This window comes from Barbus barbus (assembly GCF_936440315.1).
Source record: "Barbus barbus genome assembly, chromosome: 6".
In the NCBI taxonomy this organism is placed as follows: Eukaryota; Metazoa; Chordata; class Actinopteri; order Cypriniformes; family Cyprinidae; genus Barbus; species Barbus barbus.
Window position 1 is genome coordinate 37,023,413 of NC_136734.1, and position 27,058 is coordinate 37,050,470.

General features: G+C 35.5%; 1 protein-coding gene across 6 annotated transcripts in view; it reads right to left on the reverse strand.

The window, feature by feature from the left end:
• Nucleotides 1–1,442: 1,442 nt before the first annotated feature.
• Nucleotides 1,443–27,058, reverse strand: part of LOC306870613 (F-BAR domain only protein 2) — a 50,757-nt gene continuing 25,141 nt past the window's right edge. Inside the window, exons 9-29 of one of the 6 annotated variants that reach the window (XM_079417991.1) lie at nucleotides 22,460–22,504; nucleotides 22,216–22,285; nucleotides 21,922–21,946; nucleotides 21,658–21,714; nucleotides 21,401–21,458; nucleotides 20,849–21,024; nucleotides 17,329–17,353; nucleotides 16,252–16,296; nucleotides 15,587–15,632; nucleotides 15,406–15,491; nucleotides 10,330–10,407; nucleotides 7,820–7,935; nucleotides 7,572–7,701; nucleotides 7,197–7,256; nucleotides 6,682–6,793; nucleotides 6,303–6,458; nucleotides 5,309–5,441; nucleotides 4,925–5,124; nucleotides 4,647–4,711; nucleotides 3,983–4,147; nucleotides 1,443–3,817 (exon numbers count right to left, since the gene is read on the reverse strand). In XM_079417991.1, the coding sequence (XP_079274117.1) occupies nucleotides 3,795–3,817; nucleotides 3,983–4,147; nucleotides 4,647–4,711; nucleotides 4,925–5,124; nucleotides 5,309–5,441; nucleotides 6,303–6,458; nucleotides 6,682–6,793; nucleotides 7,197–7,256; nucleotides 7,572–7,701; nucleotides 7,820–7,935; nucleotides 10,330–10,407; nucleotides 15,406–15,491; nucleotides 15,587–15,632; nucleotides 16,252–16,296; nucleotides 17,329–17,353; nucleotides 20,849–21,024; nucleotides 21,401–21,458; nucleotides 21,658–21,714; nucleotides 21,922–21,946; nucleotides 22,216–22,285; nucleotides 22,460–22,504 (1,871 nt within the window). In that variant the 3' untranslated portion in view covers nucleotides 1,443–3,794. The remainder of the gene's footprint in view (nucleotides 3,818–3,982; nucleotides 4,148–4,646; nucleotides 4,712–4,924; nucleotides 5,125–5,308; nucleotides 5,442–6,302; nucleotides 6,459–6,681; nucleotides 6,794–7,196; nucleotides 7,257–7,571; nucleotides 7,702–7,819; nucleotides 7,936–10,329; nucleotides 10,408–15,405; nucleotides 15,492–15,586; nucleotides 15,633–16,251; nucleotides 16,297–17,328; nucleotides 17,354–20,848; nucleotides 21,025–21,400; nucleotides 21,459–21,657; nucleotides 21,715–21,921; nucleotides 21,947–22,215; nucleotides 22,286–22,459; nucleotides 22,505–27,058) is intronic. The other 5 variants (XM_079417992.1, XM_079417993.1, XM_079417994.1 and 2 more) reach the window with 5 other exon arrangements.

Sequence of the window (27,058 nt, forward strand, 5' to 3'; positions counted from 1 at the left end):
AGAGAAACAGTTGAGTTTGACCGTTTTTGAATCCATTCAGCCGATCTCCGGGTCTGGCGGTAGCACTTTTAGCGTAGCTTAGCATAGATTAATGAATCGGATTAGACCATTAGCATCTCGCTCAAAAATGACCGGAGTTTCGATAATTTTCCTATTTACAACTTGACTCTTCTGTAGTTACATCGTGAACTAAGACCGACGGAAAATGAAAAGTTGCGATTTTCTAGGCTGATATGAACTATACTCTATACTAACTATACTCTCATGCAGCTATAACGAACAACATTGTTAAAATCTTTAAGCTGGTGTATAAAAATTACTTTAACTAATGTATACTGTTTAGTGTATGTTTTTGTAATTTTGTCAACCAAAATCCAAGTCTGATAGCATTCCGGTAAGTATGGAAAAATGAAGTGTCCAAAATTCCACAATTATTTAGTTAATTGAGTACATTATGAGGGAACCTCGATCAACTGCACTTCATCTTTATGGAATTTTAAGTGTGAGCACAATAGGCCTTCTCTACACTACACATGGCATAAAATACACATAAGTATGCAAAGTGGGATGCATCTTTGATTTCTGAATAAATGAGTGCTATTCAGTTAAATGAACATTTCCATGACTCACTCATAAATCACTTTTGCCAACTAGTGGCGTAACGATGTTGCCTGTAGAAACAGTCACTACTGACAATCTGTCTTGAACAAAGAGTGTGATACAAACACTGAAGACATTAGAGGACTGAAAATAACAGTATATTCGATTCAGATCAAGTAGTGTAATCAGGATTAAGCAGGTCTGATGTAGATCAAACTGTGAAGCGCTGAGGCTTTTTTTTGGAAAGGGTTCATGAAGGGGTCTACAACCCTGACACATATGTAAACACATAAAAGACACACACACATTAGGTGCATAAGAAAGCCGGATGGCTAGCACATGTGGGTAAGTTTTATTTCACTTTGTAAGGAGCGGTGGAAGTGCAGCAGATGTGTTCAGAAGCATGACTGTGTAAACATCTGAATGTTGAATTGCTTTATCGTTAAATCTATCCATACTTTTACAAAGTAGAAATCAACCATCAAGAGCAAAATGCTTAAATACATGGAAACTGAATAGATGAAGCACAGTCCAAAATTATGAGGTACAGTGTTACGTTTATGAATCAGAACGTGATCTGTGTCTGTAGCACTCAGTCATCAGAATAGTTACCTGCTCTGAATGATAAATTGAAAGTTTATTTAGCAGTAAACAATCATATATACATAACAAGGTCTTCCAGAGGTCAGTGTGTAAATATACGCAATGTACGCATGTTACTTTTAAGGGAATTTCAATTTGGAGTTAAATGTCAATATTAACTGGTGAAATTAGTGCATATAAGAAAAAAAGTAGCTTAATTTCGGAATAGATCTATGCAAACAAAGAAGACAGACAAGTTAGCATTCTGTAGTATTTCTTATATTTGTATAGATTTATATATTACACATTTATTACTGACACAGAGCATCATAAAGCAGAGAAACATGGTAGAAATATTTGTAAAAATTGACATTAGGTGGTTTAAAAAAAAAAAAAAAAAAAAAAAAAATCACAAATGTTTTACCATGCCATTGAATGTGGACATAAAAGGAAAGAAATAAAAGAAGAAACTTTTTAAATGCTCCAAAATGACTTTGAATATTGACGTGGCTGTAGAGGCAGCAAGAGCCAGCTCGCTAACGACACAATTAGTTCATATTCACTTAAAGAAACCAATATTGTATTGTATTCGGATGCTACATTGACCAGTTGATTTCTGCCTCTGTATTGACACCAACACCACATTTTATACTAAATACAAGTGAATTAAAATCACAAATATTAAAAAAGATACATAAAGACCTACATATAAAATCTTTATGTTGTTACTTCACAAAACTGTTAGGCTGCTATCGAAGAGACAAAAAAAATTTCCTGGTGAAAACAAGACGTAATTCTAAAGAACGTCATTGTTTTCAGATTCATACTTCATTGGTGGCATTTAGCATTTATTAGTGTTTTTCATTTTAAGGTACAAATGGTGTTGGCTTTTGAGCCCTTGGAGACATGGTCCTCTGAAGAGGACAAGGCAAATAGCCCTTGTATGGGGGACAGACCCCCTTAAAGCATTGTAAATGCTCACCACTGGGTTCCAGCAAAAGAAGAAAATCTCAAAATGAAGAAATCTCTTACGTGGCAGTTGGAACCTGCACATATTTAAACTTCCACTGGCTCATTGCATCATTGTGCTTTTTGATTTGTTTTTTATTTGGCAAACTTGCTCAAAGCAAAAAAGATAATTTGAGCCATAATTTTAAGAAACTAATGCGTTCAGGTTATTATTAACATTAAACATTCAAAAACAGACATGACGGCACATTTGGTGAAAACATATACACACAGTGTCCCTTAAACATACATTTATCTAAAAATTGGTAGTCCGTTGTTAATCAACTACACTAAAAAGTGTGCATGCTTGTAATTCATCTTGATATGCTAATATTCACAATATTTTGGTCTGTTTATCAACAAGGATCTCCCAAATGGTCAGGTCGGTGTTTGTAATTAGAAGTTTCTCACAGTGGTAATTTTGGTATCATTTCTGCACACATCTATAAGGCATTCCAGAAAACACCTGGATGACGTTTAAAACGGGAACAGCACATTCCTTTGCAGTGAACTATTTGGGCAAAGCACTCTAAAGGGACAAAGTTTAGGCAGTGTTTTCCCTTCAGTATCCCATCAGCAAGCATAAAGAACTGAACTGGCACGTCAAAACTTTAGGAAGAGGAAAGGTCATAATATAAAAAAGGGGAAAACATGGGTCTTTTAGACTTAAACATGCAAACTGTCCTGTATAATTATTTTAAGTAACAAAAAAGAGGCACTGAGATCAGTGGATAAATTTCCTTTTGCTGTTAAGCCAGATACATGACTATCCAGTAGGTTCTCTTGACAATTTTAAAGTGAAAATGGCACTAAACTTTAAAAGCAATCCATAAATGTAATTTTGAAAGCTTATACCTTCATTGCAAAAGAAACTGAAAGAAAAAAAAGAAACTGAAAACAACAAAAAATTGGGAGGGGGGTGGGAATCTAAATTTATCAGGCGGATGTGCAATGCTCAGTTATGGAAAAGACCATGGACAAGAAGTCAGGCTTTCTTGTGAGAATGAAGTGATCTATTGCTGAGGCTTTTCTCTCGTCTCTCCTTTTTTCCTTGTTCTCCTCATTACATTTGGGTGAATACAAATGGAGAAACGAATGCTCAACAAATATCCAGAAAGATTGTTAGTGCAGTGTTTTGTCCTTTTTTTTGCCTAGATATGTTGTTTATACACATATAATTCATATTACAATATGTTAACTATACATATCAAAATAACAAACACTACCGTTCTGACTTTATAAAAGTCTGAAGCGATCGAAAAGTATCAAAGATTAATGATTTCATTCGGCAATATCCTGACATTCCTCATTTTTTCTCTTCTTTTTTCTTTTTTTTATTTTTCTTTGTACACAGTGTTTGATATTCAGTGCTACGTTAATATAGTATCAAAATCTCCAGAAGGTGCTTCACTGGAACTGGATCGTCCAGAATGTGGAGAGGAAACAGAAGCATGAGAGGCCTTCATCCAGACAGCTCTCTTTTTCCATCCCCCCTAATGATCCTCCATAAATATCATTGTGAACCAGTGACAGAATTAATGAATGAACAAAAATTAACCCCCAGATTCCCTGCATTTGAGAGCGGACAGGCCTCTGCTCAGATTTCAGCAGTCAGCCATATAGCGGCCTGTGAATGTACACAAACACAAGTCTCTGGTCAACTCAATGACAATACTACATGCTTCTGCATATGTTGAGAATGTGGTGAAATCTAAACTGTTCTAATAACAATCATAACATCTTCTAGTGATACTGTAAATGTGGCTTTGGTGAAGTCTAAAGTCATTCTTACCAGTGGCAAATCTCTTCTTATTGAGGGAGAGACGGTACCCGGAGCCGACCAGTTCCATATCTACACCAGACAGAGTGCTGCCTTCACTGAAGAACTGAACAGCCAGGGTGGCAGGGATGGATGGACCATCAGACAGCTCAAACTTTGCTCTCAAAGAACCAGAGCCTGACACACACAAACATAGTCAATACCGAAATACTCTTGTGCCAGATGATCTTTTAATCTCTACAACATAATGTAGAAAATACACTGCGGTATCTGCTGAATAACAGCTTTCTGAATTTTTTTTTTCACCTTTTTGCATTGATATTTCTATTTGTCTATAAAATTCTTATGGGAAATGCTATTGTGCACTTACTCACAAGCTGACAGTTTGCTATTAAGTAAAAAATAGCTTTTAACTGCCCCAGAAGTACAGAATGAGGTGTTAAAAACTGGGCAGGATGTTTTGTAAATTATTACAATAATCTTTTATTTCAAATGATCATGGGAAATTAAATTTTTCATTATATGACCATTTTAAATAGGTTCATGTACACACACACACACACACACACACACACACACACAATGCTACTTAAAGATCTGTGGCAGTTAATAAAAAAAAAAATATATATATATATATTACATTTGTTACACTAATTATAAATATATTTGTTCTTACCTTCATTTTCAGACTTTTCAGAGATATCACTCAGTTTCCATAATGACTTACTCTGTTCTGCATTCCTAATTAAAACAGTAACAATCATGTGGTTAAAGTGACTCTGTGTGTATATATATATACATATATATATTAACCAATCCCAAACTTTTTAACAGTAGTGTATATGTTGTATATAGTAACTTAAATATTACAGTGCTTAGGTCCATACAGCAGTGTTTTTATCACAAGATGTAATATGTGTTTGTATATTTGTGTGCCTACTCCCTCCAACTCACCAGATGGCATTGGGAAGTGACTGCATGTTTGTGACTCCACCATTGACGGGCACTAACACCTGTAGATTGGTGAGAGCTGCGGGGGGCTGCATGGACTCTGGGTTGTATCGGTAGTCTACTCGCAGGTCTGTAGTACTAGGAGTGCATTTCCAGTACACCACAAGGTTCAGAGGAGTTGACTGAATCCCATTTGAACATACCTGAGAAAGGAAGGCCAAAGGATCATTGCTTACCCACCAATAATCAGGCAAACTAAATGTCAACAGTAAACATGCAAGTATACTAGAAGAGCTAGTACTAACATGCTTTACTTGTATGTTTTTTGAAGAATTCATGGACTAACAGAGAACCATCCCAAAGATAACTGAATGAAAAACTACAAACCTGGTACTTTAAGATGTCCACGTTGTAATAGGATGCAGCAGGGTTCTGCTCAGAGCTCTTCCTGAGGTACGCTGTCAGTGCAGGCATGTTCAGCCAAAAGTCTTTAGTGTTTGTGTCGCTCTGGGAGGAGTCACTGGAGTCACACACACACACACACATAGAGAAAACATTATTAAGAGCTCAATAATTCATTGCTGCGTGTCATTGTAGCAGCATGGAACAACTAACCCTACTGCAGCAGCTCAACTATTAAATCCCTCCTGATTTGATTAGTCATGCCTGGGAGCTGCTGGCACGAACTTGCACAACAACAAAAAGGATGTGTAGAGCAGCATGAGTTTTTATCCTGAGCACTTGATGCTAATATGTGACCCTAGACCACAAAACCAGTCTTAAGTAGCACGGGTATATTTGCAGCAATGGCCAACGATACATTGTATGGGTCAAAATTATTATATTTTTCTTTTATGCCAAAAATCATTAGGATATTAAGTAAAGATCACGTTCCATGAAGAGATTTTGTAAATTTCCTACCGTAGACATACGTACGTAATATGCATTGCTAAGAACTTCATTTGGACAACTTTAAAGGCGATTTTCTCACTATTTAGATTATTCTGCACCCTCAGATTCCAGATTTTCAAATAGTTGTATCTCAGCCAAATATTGTCCTATCCTAACAAACCATACATCGATGGAAAGCTTTCAGATCATGTATAAATCTCAGTTTCAAAAAATATATATTTTTTTATTTCCGAGATACTGAGATTTTATAAACTGAGATGCATGCTTTATAAGGATTCAGTTCAAAGGACAACATTTATTCAAAATATAAACCTCTTGAACATTAAAATGTCTTAAACTGTCACTTTTGATCAATTTAATGCATCCTTCCTGAATGAAAAATTTTTACTACCTTTCCAAAACAAATAAATAAATAATAATAATATACTGACCCAATGGCAGTGTAACACAAGCAGAAACACATACTCACCTGTGCAGTAATTGCTGGTTGGGCATGATTTGCTCTAATCTGCTAGTGTTTGAGAGCTTGAAGCTGAGTACAGCAGGAGATGGAGCTGAGGTGAAAATCTTGATTATGCCACTGGGGAAGGATAGGGTCATGTCTCCTGTGATCTTCACAATACACCTAAAATCACATTTGAGGATTTTTAAAGATCAATCACCTGAACAATTAGTATTCACTAATGAACTATTTGAGAAAATTATCCAATTATTTTCGAAACCTGTATTAATTGTATTACTCTTTGACGCTTATAGGTATGGAGATCGCAACTGTCCAACTCTCTATGTCAAGTGTATAGAATGTAAAGTCTGTATGATCTTAGCAGGGCAGATGATGTGAAACTCACTTGCTGGGATCTGCTCCTTTGAAATAGGCATTAACTGATTCTGTGAATGCTACTGCAATGGGCAATGCATCCTGGGAAGCCAGTGTCACTGGACTGGGCCCACGAGATGTCCCTAAGAGAGAGAAGGAGAGAAAAAAGAAAATTAAAAACAGACATTTAAGTATGAATCAAAAATATTAGGAGGAATGTGATTGAGTTCAGACAATTCAAACCTTCGCAGTGACAAACACTGAAAGATCAACAGCTAAAGTGAAAAGACATCGGAGCAATTTCTGCCAAGCATCCTCATCAGCCACAATACAACACAGCAGCACAATAGTCAGTTTTCTGATTAGAGATCATCCACATTAGTTTGAGGCAAGTAAATCCGAAGATCAAATGGCGTGTTACAGAATGGGAATAGGGTGTGGTTTAGCAGATGGAGTAATGCAGTTGGTTGATCAAGGACAGATGATCATTCATGAGTTTTTTAGTAAATTAGAACAAAATGTTCTTCTGGGTTCTTTCCACTGTACCTGCAGGAGTCTCACATCTCTTCTCAAATGTGGGCAGTTTTCCCACGAACAGATCGTCCTCTTAATTCAAAATGAAAGGAAGGAAACCACAAAGAGAAAGAAAAACAGGCCGAGAGTACAGCCCAACAGTGAAGGGTGAGGATGGAGTGATCTGGTAAGCGATGTGTTGACCATATAATGAAATAAAATGTGTAGAACCGTATTTTTGCATGTTAGCTTTCCTTAGATGTGGACATGAGTATAAAAAAAACCCCAATACATATGAATTTTATTGTTATTTTATTGTGAAAGCGGATGATGTGGATGCAGATTATGTGTGGGCAGCTTGTGTTCATCTTATTGTGCGTATATGAGTGTGTGAAACCGAAGACTCACCGACAGTTGGTGTGTTGCTGGCGCTCAAGGAGGTGTTGGAGCTGAGAGAGGAGGAGCTCTCGGCACGAGCCAGAGGAGCAGCGGGAGGAGGGCTGGAGTTGGACATTTTAGGAGGGCTGAATGGTTGGCCCTGCAGAAAACAATTAACTGATTAATAATTCACTGCATTCAATCTTCATTTAGTTTGGGTTCAGTCCATATAATATAGCCTGGGTGAGGCAGAATCAGGGAATATCTTCTTTACTTACAGCCTCATTGATGCCCGTCAGTTTGCCTGCAGGCAGTTTGGGCCGGGATAATGGTCTTGGAGGCGGGACAATGGTTGCTGTGCCCAGGGGAGTGGTTGGCCTGTTTGGAGGTGGTACTGTGCCAAAAAAAAAATTAAAATAAAGTTGTTCACAAATGTTAGAACCACAAAACGTACAAAAAAGGGGAAAATACAGAAGTAGCACACTCTGAGCATGATTAAAACCATCAATGCATTCAAAACATTCCAAATGTTGCTATACTAGGCATCACACAGTCTAGCAGAAACAAGCTAACAGTCAAATCTAAAGATTACACCTAATGCACATGCAAGGGCCACAATATAAACAAATGATACATTATGGACAAACATAAAGTGAATACAGGAAAATAAGTATAAAAAACTAAATCAAGTAAAGAAAGGAAAAGAAACACCTTTTAAACCATCTTAGTCATACGGTTTTGAAATTAGAAAATGCTGGATATGATATTTCTGAGTGAATTTGCGGACATATTTTCATTGAGATACTTTGGCAGGTGAACCAAAAAAAAAGTCAAACCTCATTTTCTTACTGTATCCAGGTAAAAGAGAAAGCATTATTTAAATCAATAATCAATGCAGAAATACAAAAAAAAAAAAAGATTTTCATATTAATTTGAGTAACTTTACTGAGAACCAAAATTCTGCAAAAAGAAAAAACAGAAATATAAAATACAATATACTATATAAAACAAAACAAATTAAATTGAACTTGGGCAAAACATTTTCTTACTGCATCCAGCTAAACAGTAATTATGACTATGATGGCTTACAGGCTTGTTACATTTGCATTATTTAAATAAATAATTAATGCAGAAAATGCAAAAATAAAATATAGATTTTCACCAATCAATCAAAAAATGTAAAATAAAATTCTAAATGGGGGAAAAAAAAAACTAATAAATAAAATCAAATCCATCAAATCAGTTAAAATAAATGAAAATGAGTTAAATGCATAGTACACATATCTCACTGTCATGTAGCCATGGGACAGTGTTTGAACATGCTTAGAATTCTCATTCCTCATTATTACCATCCTGCATGGGTCGAGCTGGTGCTCCCATTAGAGAGTTGACACTCTGCTCTCTCCCAAAGCTGCCAAAGGGGTCAGCAGGCTCTCTGGAGAAAAGCTTGGCCTGTTGAGAAACGGGCACGGACCGAGGCCTTGCTGGCTGATGGGACAGTCCACGACATGGCACAAATGCATCGTTAAAGGCAATCCATTGGTTCTGGGCCCAGGATGAAAATGCGTCTGGACCAGTGACGGGAGCACTGAGAGGGGGCTTGTGGGTAGCATAGTCTTTAGGAGCAGCCTGCAGGGCTGGAGGCACACTCATAGCTCGAGCTGGGCCAGGGTGGAGGGGAGCGACAGCCTCATCAGGGAGCTCCCAAGGAGAGGTGGAGGGAGGAGAGGAGAGAACAGGGAACGGCGGAGAGCACAGCTTGGCAAGACCGGCAGGAGGAGGGAGTTTGGAAGGAAGGGGAAAAGCAGAAGCCTCGGTAATCTCAAGACTGACTGCTGAAGGAGAGGTGGGCTCCGACTGTAAATCCACTTCTGTTACAGGGGTCATCAGAGAGAAAAGAGTAATGCACGGTTGTAAAAAAATATACCACGTACTGACAGGCATGTTGAAAAGACTACATGGAGAAAATGAAAAGATAGGAAAGCGCACAGAAGATCTAATCTGAATATGGAATATATCTCTATATTTTACATAATTACATAAAAAAATGACATTTTAAACAAAACCTATGAAAAACAGACCTTTTTAAATGAGGCAGTGTCAGAGAAAATGATCGAAATATATAAAAAGAATTTTACAATTAAATCATAAGTATACAATTATTGAAAAAGTAATAAAATAAATAAATAAATAAATAAATACAAATGACATTTTTCAAATAAAACTACTATAAGTGTGAAAAGAAATTATAAAAAAAAATATGGTCAAAATATTGCAGAATCCTACTGAAATATGTAATTTTAAAAGATCCCTAAAAACATACAACAAGACAACCTGGTGATCGAAAGCAAGCTACAGCTAAACTTCATCCACCTCTGTCAATCACAACTAATACAAATTCATAAAAAAACTAATAAAACACTGTTACATAAATGAGTTGAAAATATTTAAAATGACAACGTTGCTAAAAGGTCTGGGTTGATGTGTAAATTCTGTACTCACTCTTTTGTCGCTTCAAACCTGTATGACTTTTTACATGAGATTGAGTAAATTATGAACTTTTTTTTTTGACATTTTTGTGAACTTTCCTAAAAGCACAATGAAGTTTGGCTTTGTTGAAAAACTCATATTCACAGCTACATCTCTTAGAAATATTAGAGGTGAGTTCAAGCAAAACATTCCAATCATCATTCACATTTTTGCATATCTTGAGCCATTAGGGTCAGAGTCTGTTATGGAAAGAGTTTTATTCTGATGATCAAACTGCAAGCATGGGCAATAGCATTACCTGGGTCTTCAAAAACCTCATCATTTAACTGCAGTGGGAGAGATGTAGGGAAAGATGCTAAGAAGAGAGAAGCCAGGTCTAAGAAACAAAAAAGCATTGAACAAATACAAACAAAGAATGAGAAAATAAAAGGAAATCAATATGAATACGGCTCAATTAAAACACATGAAAGAAAAACCTCTAATCAAAAGCCAGAAAAAGCTCACAGCAGGGAAAAAAGCAAAAATGCAAGTGCAATACCTCGCTATGTTACTCATGTCCTATATCCTCTTCACTGCTCTTTTTGTTCCTTTGCCAGGTCAGACCCATAACAAGATCATGTTTGACAATGTCTGTGACATGGGGACTCCAAACTCCACCCTCTGACCTCTGAAGGTGCCAATTAACTCTGGATTATGATTGGCCCTCGCAGCTAAGGTCAGAGCTTGAATGACAGGTTGGCTTTTTTTAGTGGCTTAGCAAGAAAAACGCTCACTTGTTTGCAAATGAATATAAAATTCACACTAGAATTTACCCACAATATATTTACCCACAATATAATAATTAAAAAGTCGAAAATATTTTCTATAGAATAAAAAAAATTAATTAGAGTGTATGACATACTGTAAATTCTGTGAAAATTTACATTGGGTTAAGACTACTATCAACTGCGCCATTCTCCAAGATACGGATGCTTTAATTCCTAGATGTGAAAATAACATTTCATTTCAACAATCAAGGTCAAGAGCTAAGGAGAGGGAGATGCGTAGAGTATGAGGGAGTACACAGACTATACTCACGGCATACACGGAGGGGTGGGGGGGGGTTGTAACACAAGTGCACATTTTTGTGTAAATGGTGTAATTTGTGTCAAGAAATAAACAACAAAAAAAATCTGTATATTTTTAAAAAGCCCATTCTGTAATTCCAAAGTGTAAAAAACACAAAAACAAAAATAAAATATAGCTGCGAGCAGCGATGACGGGCCCAAGCCGCCAATGCATACGCCACCCCGGTGGCATCGATAAAACGGTGCCCAGCGAGCACAAGCATCACAGTAACCCTCTGGCAGTTTGGTTTTAAGGGATACGGCAATTAAAGGGTTAATCCAAACCATCAACTCTGTGAAACACACACACAGAACAACATATAAAACTTTAAATTCTGTGAAAATATATTTTTCATTGGTAGTTGATGTTAGTTAATGCATTTACTAATGCTAACAAATGAGAAATTATTATAGTTACCAAAGGTTTTAATGATTTATAAGCATTTTTTAATGATTTATTTTTCCATTAACTAACATGAATAATTTTTTTCTAACACAAATGAATAAAGTAAAAAATATATTGTTAATATTTAATGTTATTTGTGAATTAACCAATGTTAAAAAACAACATTATTTAACTGTTGTTAATTTACATCATTAATAAATATATACCATTTAATGTTGATCAAAATCAATTCCAAAATGTGTTAATATATTATTACATTTTAAAGTTTTATCTTTTGAACATGACTATTTTTCTAATATTAAAAATATTTTGTTCATTGTTAGTTCATTGTAAGTTCATACTATCAATGAAGAATTAACATGCTGTAAAAAATATATTTTTCATTGTTAGTACATGTTAATTAATGCATTCCCTACTGTTAACAATTGAGACTTAATTATAAAGTGTTATCAAAACCTTTAATGCTTTATAAGCATTTTTTAAGGATTTTATTGAGAAGTTTAAACAGACCCTCTCTCTCTCTCTCTCTCTCTCTCTCTCCCCCTCCACACTCACTGAACTCACACAGTCAGTCACTCACCCAGTCACCCACCGCACACATTAGAAGCACAGTGACAGGAGAACTCTAAGTTTTAAATTTTTCTCCTCCGCATAGTGTATTGTAAATTCATGAAATTAAGCACATATCCTCACACTGTATTGTTCTGTGTATGTAATTTTTTATGAAGTGTTTGGAAGCTGCTCTTAAAAGATAAAAAAAAAAAGTTTTCTCTTTTTTCTGTAACTTTAATAAATTGCCATTAAAACACCGTTCAAGATATCCTAAATCCGTCCGCAATTTAGCATCTTCAGTATTTTGGCGTCATGACAAAAAATGTTTGGTGTGATTTCCGTGTTTCTGTTTGGAGGAGTATGAATTTGTTTACAGCCCGTTTAAAAAAACAAAAAACCCACATTAAAATAAATATAGCCGACTTCCTGTTGGTCGTAGCTAATGACTGTAAATTAGAAAGTTGTCCGGATTAATAAGAACAATTTATGTACCGAGTTTGGTGTCTGTAGCTATCATTATATATATATAATCATTAATAATTATATACCATTTAATGTTGTTCAATATTAATTCCAAAATGTGTTAATATATTATTAAATTTTAAAGTTTATCTTTTAAACATGACTATTTTTCTAACATTAAAAAGATTAATAAATGCTTTTAAAAAAATGTTCTTTGTTAGTTCATACTATCATGGAAGAATTAACATGCTGTAAAAATATATTTTTCATTGTTAGTTCACGTTAAATAATGCATTTCCTAATGTTAAGAAATGAGACCTTATTATAAAGTGTCATCAAAATCTTTAATGATTTATAAGCATTTTTTTTAAGATTTTAAAAAACAGACCCTCTCTCTCTTTCTCTCTCTCACCCACTGCCTCAATCCACATAGTCACTCACAGCCCACCTCACCCCACCCCCACCCCTCACTCAGATGCAGGCTGGCAGGGATCTCTCACTCAGAAGCAGTCTTAACAGCTCTCTGATAGTTTTTTAATTTTCTCCTAAGCATAGTGCATTGTAAATTCATGAAATTAATCACATATCCTCAGACTGTATTGTTCTGTGTATGTAATTTTTTATGAAGTGTTTGGAAGCTGCTCTTAAAAGAAAAAAAAAAATAATAATTCTCTTTTTTACTGTAACTTTAATAAATTGCCATTAAATCATCTTTCAAGATATCCTAAATCCATCCGCAATTTAGCATCTTCAGTATTTTGGCATCATGAGAAAAAATGTTTGGTGTGATTTCCGTGTTTCTGCTTGGAGGAGTATTAATTTGTTTACAGCCTGTTTTTAAAAAAAACCCACATTAAAATAAATATAGCCGACTTCCTGTTGGTCGTAGCTAATGACTGTAAATTAGAAAGTTGTCCGGATTAATAAGAACAATTTATGTACCGAGTTTGGTGTCTGTAGCTAAAACTAACCCCCCCATTTTTGACAAAAGGTGGCGCTATAGAGTGCCTCTTCCACGCCCGTTTATGAGCTTTTTCCAGTGTCTAACTATCATTAATACTCATATGTGTGTTGAGTTTCATGACATTCTAAACATGTTATCTGCCTCAAAATCACCAGAAACGAATTTTCAACTTTGACACGTTGCCATGGCAACATACTTTTAGATATCAATATTCCCTTCACAGTTTTACATCGGCCGTGTTTTGACATTATTCTGGTGAAGTTTGAAGCAAATCGAGTAAAAATAAGATGCTGAATTCAAAGCATTTTGAAAATGACACACTTCCTGCAGCCAGTTGGTGGCGCTATAACTTTCAGTCATAATAGTCACATCTATCCGATCGGCATCATACAACGAACAAACCACTGGAGTTTGATCTACATCATACAATGTATGTGGACGTTATTAGGCATTTCCTGGGTCTCATTTTTCGCCATAACTTCATCGCCTCGCCACGGGCAAACCGTTCGACATATCAAAAATATCTTCGCAATTTAGCGTCCCCAATGTCTTGAGATCATGTTCACCGAGTTTGGTGGCAATCGTATGGAAATCCTCAGAGGAGTATATCAAATTCCAGAGCATGCGCTTTTTAAACAGCCCTGAATAGCCGACTTCCTGTTGGGCGGAGCCTAAAACATGCAGCGTGAAAGTTGTTCAGCTCAATGAGTTCTATATGTGTACCGAGTTTCATATGAATACGTGCAAGTATGTGTGAGCTATACATCAAGCTTTCTGACAATTTTCCAGGGGGCGCCGTAGAGCCCCTATGCCCCGCCCGGGTCCCAGCCTCAGCGGCGTCCTAATGGCCGCAGGTTCCAATGTGCGTGCCAATTTTCAAGAGTTTTCGGGCACGTTAAGGCCCCCAAAAGTACCCGGATAGTCGAAATAAAAAATAATAAAAAAAAAAAAAAAAAAAAAAATAATAATCCTTAGAAGAACAATAGGGCCCTGCGCCTTACTGGCTTGGGCCCTAATAATAAATGAACCCGCAAATTAAAAACAAACAAACAAAAACAACAAAATTTCCCATGGCATTCACAAAAAATTAGTACTGAATACTGAAGCAGAGGAAAGAGCGAGTGAGATATGGAGTCGCTGTGGGATACCAGGGTTTCCGTGACAACTGCAGCCTGAGCAAGCTCTCTAGAGGAGACTGTTGTGGACTGGAAAAGCCCAGACACTTTCACCAGCCTGCAAGCATCATCAATAATGAAGGAGGTCAGACCTAAGACAAGCCTCCCAGAGGCTGGGGGATGGAGGGGTGAATGACTTACGACTGTCTGCCTGTACAGTGTGTGTGTGTGTATATGTGTGTGTGTGTGGTCGATGAAGAACGTTCTGACTCTATCACTGTCAAGTTGAACTCTGTCATTGAGATGCTGACCCTGAGACATGTTTTAAATAGAAATATTTCTTGCAAATACTTGTGTGTGTAATATATAAGTAAGTAAAAGTCGTGACGTATTGTCAAGTATGGTGACCCATACTCGAAATTGGTGCTCTGCGTTTAACCCATCCAAGTGCACACACACAGCAGTGAGTAGTGAACAAATGCACACACACACGCTGCGGCGCCCGGGGAGCAGTTGGGGGTTCGGTGCCTTGCTCAAGGGCACCTCAGTCGTGGTATTGAGGGTGGAGAGAGCGCTATATATATATATATATATATATATATATATATATATATATATATACACATACATACATACACAGACACATATACACACACACCCACAGTACATACAAATACATGCTCTTTTGTAGAGTTTATGTAAGATATCACACCTTGGATTTGGAATTATAAATGGTGTCTATTTGCTGTATTACAACAGACAGAGTTACCTGATGAGTGGGGTATAGAGGAGCTGGAGCTGGTGCTGGTCGGGCCAAACGGATCCAAAGACAGCAGGTCATTACTGGCTAATCTACTGTTTGAAGGAAAAAACATGACAGTTGTAAGTGAATAATTGGTTACAATGTTTACCAAATAAAGTGACAGCGTTAACAGCAAAGCTTCTCTTACTCATTAAAGGATGTCTGCGGTATCTTGGGTCGGGTCAGTTCATCACCTGTAAAACAATGAGAAAACATGCAATTGAGCAACTCTTCAGCCTTCATGATCTGGAAGCAGTCGCAAGAAAACCCTTAAATTAAACAAATATAGTTTTGCAAATATAGTTTTTTAAAATCTTTTTAAATAAGAGTTCTTAAGACTGGGCATTGCTCATTAGGCCTTGATTTAAAATGCAACTCATGTGTTTCATGAAGTAAAAAGGACATTGACAAATTAAATACTAGATTTTTAAGAAAAGCTATTATTGAGACCATGAAGTGCCATGTCAGGTGGTTTAAAACTGGTAGTAAGTGAAGTACTACATGAGACACATGTTCTTGCAACCCCATTTATCACTGGTCAAGCATCAAATACATACATTTAAAATGCCATGCTATAAATGTTCTGCATAGTACATTTTAAATGGTACATATTTGAGATCAAATCCCAAAGACATACAGTATATTATACACAACAAATGACAGTGTTAGTGTTAAAAGACAACAGATTCAATTAGTTACCAAGAATGGTAATTTTGGTACAAATAATAAAAATAATTTTTTTTTTCCCCATTCCCACCAACACAAATGCAGCTACGGACCAAAGGAGAGTGTGGGTACGCTCAGCAGACTCACCTGACTTTGGTTTTATAGCAGGAAATGTTTGTTGTCGTGTCATTCCTACAGTAAGTATGTGTGAGATCCACATTTACAATAACATTCAGAACTGAATATTCTTTAGTTTATTCTAGGTTGCCCAGGTGCATCATAATAAATATATATATTTTTTATGGTATCAGTTGATTCACTATTTAGAATACCTTTTGCAGTCATCCAATGCTCACTGAAAATTCTTTAAAAATCAGAATAATTTAATAAACCTCAAATAAACATCTATATAATAACATGATGTCTAAAGATGATTTATTTAACACAATATTATCACATTTTAATATTGGCCATTTATCAGTTATATGCCATAACCTGAAAAGGACATTTTGGCTTGACACCAATAAGCCATAAAATCTGTTTGTAAAAAGAAATTAAACATGGTTCCCACTTTTTCAACTATCTATCTTTTGTGATTCCTGAGATAGCATCTTGGTGTGATTTCAGATAAAACATAACATCTATTGGATTGAAGGATTTATCGGATAAAATTATCTTCCAGACCATATCATTTTCAGCACGTGCAAAAGGTTTGCGGTAAATGCGTTCTTTGAAGAAATGCTTACTGTTCCAGTGCAAGAATAACAAAACATTTCTACTGTAAACTCAATTACTGTCTTATGGATTTAAAGTATGTAAAACTTTCCTGGGAGGTTGAAATCGTCGCTCTTGATGTGAGAACATGCCGCAGTGTAAACACTACATTCTGGCATGCATCTGTGTTCGTTTAAGCCACAATTTACTGGAAAAATGTAAAATTATGATGGATAGAAAAACATAAACACACAATTAAGCAGTTAATCTTGCTCATGGCTTAAGGAGGCAACGCTGTGCTACTAAGATGAGGAAAAAATGGGAGATGATGTTTATTTTCTCATGGGATGAGTTAGCTTTGGAGGGGTCACCAGAGCGAGATGAAGGAGGCTTGACGAGAAACGTCACGGCCAAGAAAAACTAAAAAGAGAAGTCAAAATGGCAGGCACTCTCCAGAGCCAAACCTTCAGAGTGACAGAGGGAGGATGAAAAAAAGAGAGGGATACTCACTGGATTGGTTCTTCTTTATATGAACCTGGAAATGAAAATAGACTTTTATTAATGAGAGTGAGAGGAGTTATGAAAACAGCAGAAGACATGAAGTGCTTCATCCCCACATTTGTTCAATAGATATTGGCCTCACAGGACGACACGCACACACACACACACACATACAGAAGAATGAACAGAGAACCGCTCTATTGCGATTACATATTCAAACCATAAGTTCTGCATCAATATTCTACAGGCAGTCTAAACACAAGAAAATGAGTGGCAGAGAATCCAACCAAATTCACTACCAGGATTGTTTTGAGGCTGAGAAATGTCAACAAGAGTCAACTAGCAAAACGGCAACAAATGCACAAAGATGGGAAGGCTTGGTTTATTGTGTATTTAGAGTGACTCATATGCTGCATCTCTGCCCGAAACTCTGTCAGAAGGGATGGAAAGAAATCTCACTTATTTTTGGTGCGTTACATGAAAAGAAACACATCAGAAAATCAACGTATGGACCATAAATGTAACTAAATGGTAAACCGTGGAGGAAAAACTATGCAAACACACACATGCATACAAATAGACATACATGCATAGAAAACAAAAGTGAAGTCAGGGTTTAGTCCCATAGGCAGAGAGTGGCAAATGTGTTCAATTACAGCGCCCAGGCCACACACCCGCCAACGAAAAAGAGAGAGAGAGCACACATGAAGGGGAAAGAGAGACAACAGAAGACTAGGGGAAATGGAAAGCTCAAAAATACCAATAATCTACAACAGATGACATGGCATTTGTCATCACCTAGATTTCCTGACTTAACCAAAACTACCATAAAACATATCCGCCTAAAAAATTTAAACAAACAGGGCTATGAAAAGAAATGAGACTGAGAGGGAAAGGAAACACAACTCTGATATGAGACGCAAAGACAAATGTTCAGTGTGGTGAATGGAGTTTTTGAGATGTCTAAATATTTCAGAGGTTAATCCGAGTCATTACTGAGCACATTTGGGGCAAGGGAGAAAGCTCAAGCCTGGTGAAATGATTGATGAAGAGCCTCTCTAAAAGATGTGTGTTAATCCATCTCAAACAGAGCAAACAGAGGCGGCAGCGAAGGTGTCTAAAGTAAACTGTCGCCCCGGCTGTGCTCACCGAAAACACAAGCTGGCACTTGTGAGGACGTGTTATTGCAGAAATACATCACTCTGTCATTTCAAAGCGTCACAATGAGATGAAGAGCGAGGGATGCGCAGAGAGAATGTAAAACACACAAAAGGGTGAAACTGAGCAGTGGGACGGATGAAATCTTGGACAAAGAGAAATCACAGTTACAAATGATGTTAAATGATGACCAGTGTTGGGTAAGTTACTCTAAAAAAGTAATTAATTACTAGTTACTAATTACATCTTCAACAGAGTAATTTACTGTACAAATTACGCTCTCTCCAAAAAGTACTTAATTACTTATTACTTTCTAAATCCTATATCAACCTCGAAAAGTTAATGATACAAGGATAGACATGAAACTTCTTTTAATTCTTACAAATAAATAATACTACATAAATTACTCTGGTCACACTTTAGATTAGGGTCCAGTTCTCACTATTAATTAACAATGACTTTTGCCTCAATATGCTCCTAATTACTGCTTATTAATACTCAGTTGTTTAAGTTTAAGAATTGAGTAGGATTAAGGACTTAGAATAAGGTATCTTGCAGAATAAGACATTAATATGTGCTTTTCAAGTAATAATAAGCAGCCAATATCCCAGTAACATTCATGCTAATAACCAACTAGTTAATAGTGAGAATTGGACACTAAACTGTTACCAATATTCTTATTATCTCACCAAAGTATTTAAAGTGAGAAGGTTACATAAAAGCACATCAAAACTTTTATTAATGAGAGTGAGAACATCAAAAAACATCAAAAAACTTAATATTTTGATGTTAAAACCACTATTGTATTGTATTGTTCTACAGTCTATACACAGTATTAATTACATAAGAAGCAACTGAAATTAAATGACAGAAAAAATAAAAGTAATCTCTTACTTCACTTTTTCAAGGGAAAAGTAATTAAATTACAAGTAACTAGAAACTAGTTACACCCAAAACTGTAACTATCCTAACCAATTAGTCCATAACACAGTTAATGTTTATCAGCCAATACAAATACACTATCATTCAAAAGTTTGGTTAAAACATGTTTTTTGAAAGAAGGCTGCATTTATTTGAACATAAATTGTGAAAAAATTGTTACAATTTAAAATTCCTATTTTCAGCTTTTCTATTTTCTCATTTCTATTGTGTGATGTGATGCAAAGCTGAATTTTTTAGCAGCCATTACTTTGGTCTTTAGTGTCACGTGATCTTTCAGAAATCATTCTAATATGCTGATTTGATGCTCAAGAGATATTTCTCATTATTATGATTAGTGCATTAAGTGCATAGATGTGATGCATAATATTTTTGTAGAATTTGGATTCTTCGATAAATAGAAAGTTCAAAATAACAGCATTTATCGTAAATAAATATTTTGTAACATTAAATAATGTCTTTACTGTCACTTTTGATTCATTTAATGCATCCTCGATAAATAAAATCAATAACTTTTTGTCAAAAGAAAAGGAAGAAAGCTGCAAACCATTCACAAGAATCAGGGATGTTTTGTTTACTAAACTAGCTCTGAACGTGTTGGTCACCTAAAAACTATTAAACTAAACTTTTATTTTACGGACACAGCTCTTGCTTTCATGAGCCTTTGTGTGTGTGTGAGTGCGTTTACCTACGTGATTTTACTCATTAGAAACAGAGTCCCTTCCATGCTTCCTGTGGTGAGATTTCAGGCAGGAAGTTGCATGGGTTTGTTTACCAACAGCACACACACACACACACACACACACACAGATGGTCCACAGGCTCACAGTGTGTGCAGGAGGAACTGCTTGACCACACAACTGTAAACGCGCACACACAAACGCACACACTTCATTTATAACATTAAATGACAGACTAGCAGGTCATCTTTGTGTGACATGACCCATTATGTCACTGCGACAAACACTTGAGATGAATTACGTTCATTTCCTCGCTGGAAAATTCTAACGTCCATTGGGCCAACACAATATTATTTTCAATGAACTAGTTAAATCCTTATAATGACCACAGGTGTGTAACAAACACACACACAAAATACAATAAATACAATTGCACTCAGAGGCACAAATCAGGATGGAGAAAAAAAAGTGTGAAAAGCATTTAAAGCATCTCTATGGACCGCTTGTAAAAATCATAATCGAATAGTGCCCTCTAGTGACTGCTGGGCCAACGGAGGATTTTGGGAGAAGAGATGAAGAGTGGAAGCAGAAACATGACTGTAAATGATATCAACCAATCACAAGTCTCTTTGCTGATGGCATACAATCACCCTTTATAGAGGGAGACCAGCTTGCATTATTCTGTGCATGAATGAATGTGAATGTAAGGATCTTTACACTTGGTGTGTGTGCTGGTGTGAGGCGTCTCTTACAGCAGGGGTGGGCGAGAGCGTGAGGTTTCCAATGGAGGCCTTCAGCTCGTCGATGGTGGCTTTGTGCTGGTGTGTGCCGTTGTTTGTCTGCACGGGCTTGATCTGGACGTGGAATTTTCTTGGCTCGTCCTCATCTTCTGAGTCACTGGATGAATAAAAGGAGTTCTCTTTGGCATGTAATCAGAGCCGTTAAGGAAATTGGTTGTGGGGGCATGAAAATTTGTCTATAGTCTCATGTGCTAAAAAGATCATTATTTTATTTGAATTTTTTTAACATATTCTAATTCCACACACAGCGAAGACGCAGCTTTGGTAAAGGAAGCACAAAACCAAAGAAAATCTGATGGGACTTGGCAGCGATTCAGATAAAAGTGCAACAAAGAAAGTTATCACACTATGTTCTCGAGCCCCAAAAAAAAGTGTTCAGAATTTACACTGAGTAGAGGCGATGAAAGACATAACGGAAAATGTTTCTGTGGCCGAGATGAAAGTGTGTGTGTGTGTGTGTGAGGGATGGGGAGAATGGAAGCGATGGATCTGGAGTAAGGATATCATTCTCGTTGACTTCTGGTCGGATACAGAAGCCCTCCTCGTCCAGCTGAGGCACATTCTGCAGAAAAACACAAAGCACACCACAGACAAAATCCTATTATTCACACTCTTCAATACATCACAACACAAGGAGAGTCCGGCTGAGGTAAAACACACGATTGTTAGCAATATCGCAAGAAGTACGTACACTATGTTGTCTTTACTTAACATTGTAAGAATTATAGACAATCCTTCAACAACATTAGGTCACCACTCACGGCGTTATGAAGATCTATAGCACCGTAGAAACCCGGGGGAGCTCCGTTGGAAGCGTTCTGAAAGAAAGACGAACAAAAGGAGCTTTGTGGGTGCGACTCAGAGCATACTTTGATCAGAAGAAAATGAGTTTCATGTTATGAAATGAAAGAAAAACACCTTTGGATTTGTATTTAAACATTCAAAATATGAATCATTTTCTCCAATAATAATGATAATAAACAAAACTACTAATTGTATAGAAAACAAGAAAAGCATATACTCACAACTGCTTCTACATCAGCCGATTCACTATTCAAAACACAGAAAAGATTATTAGAGAATACTTAATTTTACCACAAATGCAAAATTACTAAGCAAATATAACTTCTTATAATTTCTCAAATTGCTCTAAATTGCAAAAACTCTCCATAGCAAAAATGAGTTTACTTCTCTCAAGTTTTGTCAAATTAAAATAAGTATTTCACACAATTCTATAAGTTTGAGAATTAAAAATTACTAATAGAAATAGTTTAATTTAGCAAGTGAGATTACATTAAAAAGACAAAGTCAACACTTACGTGGAATCTGTGTCTTTATCTCTCCGTCGGCCTGGTATGGCAAAAGTTTTCCTTTTTCTGGGTTTTGCACCTAAACAGACAAAGCAATGACTATTACAAATCTAGATAAATACGGTTGCATCTGAAATAGATATTATGCTGTTTAACAGAACACAAAGGCTACAAAACTAACATTTTTTATTCTATATTTTTAACAAAAAAAAAAAAAACGAAAATGGGAACGGAGAGAAAAATTAATGCAGACCTTCTGTGGCGATTGAGACATTACATTCCTCAAATTCAATGGGCCCTGTAATGACAACAGACAATCAAATACAAATGATTGCAGTATCTTAAAATCAAGAATTATAATATGGTGTAATATTGAATTTTTTTTGTTTTGTTTTTACAGTGTTTTATAAAATCGTGCACATAAATCCACAAAAACAGTGACACACACACACACACACACACACACACACGTCAGATTTTTTGGCAAGGAAATTTACAGAGTCATCAGTGGGTCTAGTGACAATCAGCACGATCTGAATTCCCCTTTAAGCCAGAGCATTTAGTTCACAGCCAACATACAACACACACACACACACACACACAAATGCCTGGAAGCACTTCTGATTTTAACCTCAGAAATCAAATAAACACATAAATCCACTGCAATGACGTGCAGCATTAATAACGCTCAGTCAAATGCTGTAAACCAGTCTGCACTGCATATATGAATTAATATAACAGTGAAATGACACAGACTGGCTGCAAAAGACAACAAACTGCACGCTTCATTTCTTGCTCATCAATTTTGCATATTTACCTCCAAGCTTTTAGACTTTCAACATGACCCATTTCCACACTGACACATGGGTGAAGGGATTTAATTAAACAAACTCCTTTTCATTTTCACTGTATTTCGCTTCTTAGGGTTTTGCAGTCATGACCTAACAACACGTCAGCCAAGTTTTTATTTCAGAGTTAAAACGCAGAATAACGGGATTCAAAATTAAATCTAATTTTAATCTTACTAACCTCAGTTGGTTTGGCTATAGATTCTCAATAAATACCCAGAGCAGCATATAAATATTAATTCTGTGCTTTCGTGACTGGCCGTAGAGAGAGGAGAGATGCCCCTCAGTGCTCTAAGGGCCCTTTTTCTAAGGGCATGTTTTCTTTTGTGTTAATGCGCGTAAAAGCTAATGCTTGTCCAAGAAAACGAAAGACAGCATTTTACTACCACCAGACCTCAGCAAGAGAGCCCAGGGCGCTATTTTCATTGCACAGAAAATGCCTTGACCTGAAAAAACAAAAGTGTGTGATATTTAACTCGAGTGGTTCAATAGAGCTTCCCTGGAGAACGGCGGCTGCGAGCAGACCTCATGTGCACTGTTCAGAGCAGTCACGACAGGCACACATCACACACACTGACGTAGATACAGTATGACTGATCTACTCTACTGCACCAGATAACTTCACCCTTTTAGCTCTGTCTGTTTTGTTTGTTTGATCAAACAATCAGAACTAAAGGACACATACTGTCAGTTCACACACATACCCAAACACACACACAAAAAATGAAAGACCCACTTCAACTGAAATCATTAAATATATCAAATTATTTGATTCATTTGAACTACACACTGTCTTATAAGGGACATAGCACAGACATTTAGGCCCGGTTTCACAGACAGTGTTTAGACTAAATCAGGATTAGGCCATAGTTCAATTAGGACATTTAAGTCATTTTTATGAACGTACTTTGAACAAAACAAAAAAACATTGCTGGTGTGCATCTTGAGACAAAACAAAGGCACTGATATATTTTAATACTGATATTTTAATATATATTTTAATATATCAGTCAGTGCAAGTTTCTTTCAGTTGAAACAGCTCAGACTTACATTTTAGTCGAGGATTAGGCTTAAACCTGGTCTGTGAAACCAGGGGTTATTGTTTTTGCTGTTATGTAATAATTAAGTAATAATAACTCTAACCTTCAGAAAACCTTTTACATTAAAAAAAACCCCTAAACAAAACAAAAATCAAAACAACTGCAAAAGAAAATGAAACAACAACAACAACAAAAACTAGTCGAATAAAATTCTTCGATTTTATTCGACTATTCGATTTTTCAAAATCCATTTTACTCGCGTCGACTAACCGGCAAAATACCGGAAGTGGCGCATTTCACGGACGAGAATCCATAAAACACATGATATTTCAAACCCATTTTAAAAAATTATTTAGCATAATTGTGAATTCACAAACGCTACGATTTAATTAAACAATTATATGCCATGCAGTTCTAATGCAGTATATGCACTTTAATTAAGAATTTAAGATATTAAGAAGAGATATAAATTATTTAAAACATAGATAGTACAATTCTGACTAATACCGATAATCTGATAATTACAGTATTTACATATTATGACTTATACGACTTATAAATAGCTGTTTATAGTCTATACATGTACTATTTTTACTAAATAAAATAGATATAAATTAATTTAAAAAAATAGATTGCATAATTCTTTCTGATACAGATAATCCAATAATTATAGTATTTTATTACAATAAATTGCTGTTTATAGTCTATAAATATACTGTTTTGACTAAATAAATTTAAAATGGAGATAAATGGATAATAAAAAAAATACCGATTATCCGAAAATTATTTTCATGTTATGACTGAACCAATAAATGGACAATATTCAAATTCTGTTCCATTTTGTCTAAATAAATTAAAAATACATATAAATTAATTTTAATAGATGTTACAGTTCTGGTTGATATTGATAATATGATAATTACAGCATTTTCACATTATGACTTATAACCGATAAATAGCTGTTGTATATACTATTTTGTCTAAAAAATTAAAAACAGATATAAATTAGTAAAATAATATTATATTACAATTGTGTCTGATACCGATAATCAGATAATTGCAGTATTTTCATATTATGGTTTATAAACAATAAATAGCTATTCTATAAATAAATTCTGGTCTATAAATATACTTTTTTGTCTAAATAAATTTAAAATAAAACACTACAAATGCATTTAGGTATCTCAACATTGTATATACCATTGTATATAACATCTGTTTCAGTTTTTATAACCATTTCTCACTATGTGTAAGTAAGTTGTTGTTGTTGTTTTAAAACGTGTGCTTGGCTCAGTGTTGATGTCTGTATAGGTTGTTTATTCAGTTTTAGTTTTATTTAATTTGAGTTATTTTAGCACTTCATACTATATGGAAATGAAATAATATATATATTGAATTTATTTTTATATGTATGTAAATGTATATGTGTGTGGCTGTACATACACGTAGTTGTTTTTTGGTGTTTGGCTTAGTGTTATGTTAGAAGCATTATTATACTCATATCTTTTGTTGTTTTAATATTTTGAATTGTTTTTAGCTTTTTTTCATTTAAATGTTTAGTATTGAAATGTTGTTGTATGCATTTGTCAACTTTATTTAATTTCTTAAATGTGTGCATATGACAGAGTTTTGACTTTTAGTTTTAGTTACTTTTTCTTATTTGTAAGTCGCTTTGGATAAAAGCGTCTGTTAAATGACTAAAAGTAAAGTAATTATTTACATCAGTGTATGTGCGTCACACAGCGGCTCCTTTCACAGTAGTTCCAAAGAAACTGTTATCATTTACATGTGTGGAGCGTCTCAAACTCCATCTCTGCATGTTGCTGTGAGTTTGAGTTTATTATAACGTTCATCTGGGAACGCAACGAGAGTCATTTCATCAGATTTGTAAGGTAAATCATTTATAAATCTACGTTTACACGTTTTGATGTCCACATATTCATTTAATTACAGCAGCTATAGCATTTCTGTCCTAAAGAAATGCCCAAATATTAAAGATTAAGTGGATATTTGAATTAAATGGTGCTTGGTCAATATTAAACAAGGATTCGATCGCACAGTAATGTGTAAAAACAATGGTCAGGCCGTTTGCACCCCCTGCAGTCCTTTGTTGTAATGCAATATGAAAACAATATGATTTCTTGCTTTTGATACTTTATTTGAACTAATTATTATTGTCTCATTGCCATTATATATGCATTTTAAGTAATTCTAATGGCTATTGTTCACTTACATCTATTTTTATTACCACAATTATAATTTGTTTTATAATTGGGCCCTATGAAATCCGTTTGATTTCCAAATTCATTTTTTTCCATTTTTATTTTTCTATACTCAGTTTGGTTAAATTAAATTGTATTAATCAAAAAGCCTGTCTAATTAATTTAGCTTTACAGTTTTATCTGTACCAAATTCTGTTTTCCATTATTTTCTGGATTTAATTTTAATGGTTCCATTAAATTTTAATACTCAAAAGCATGTCCAATTAATTGATTTTATAAAAAAAATATATATATTTTTTTTTTTTCAGAAATACTGCACATTTACATTTTTCTCCTAATTAAATTCTAGTAAATAATATTTCTGGTAAATATTCCTTTAAAAAAAGTGTTTTTTGATTATAATTTAATTATTAGTGGAATAGAACATGTGGATATGTTGAGAGGTTAGTCATGCACAACATCAAAACCAGCCTCCCCAACACACTCGACCCGCTCCAGTTTGCATACCGTCCAAACCACTTTACGGACGATGCAATTTCCTCAACCCTCCACCTGGCTCTTACCCACCTAGAAAATAAAGACTCCTATGTTAGAATGCTGTTCATTGACTTCAGCTCAGCATTCAACACAATAATCCCACAACAGCTCATAAATAAACTAAACCTGCTGGCCCTTAACAATTCCCTGTGTCATTGGATCCTGGACTTTCTAACCAGAAGACCTCAGTCAGTCCGCGTCGGCC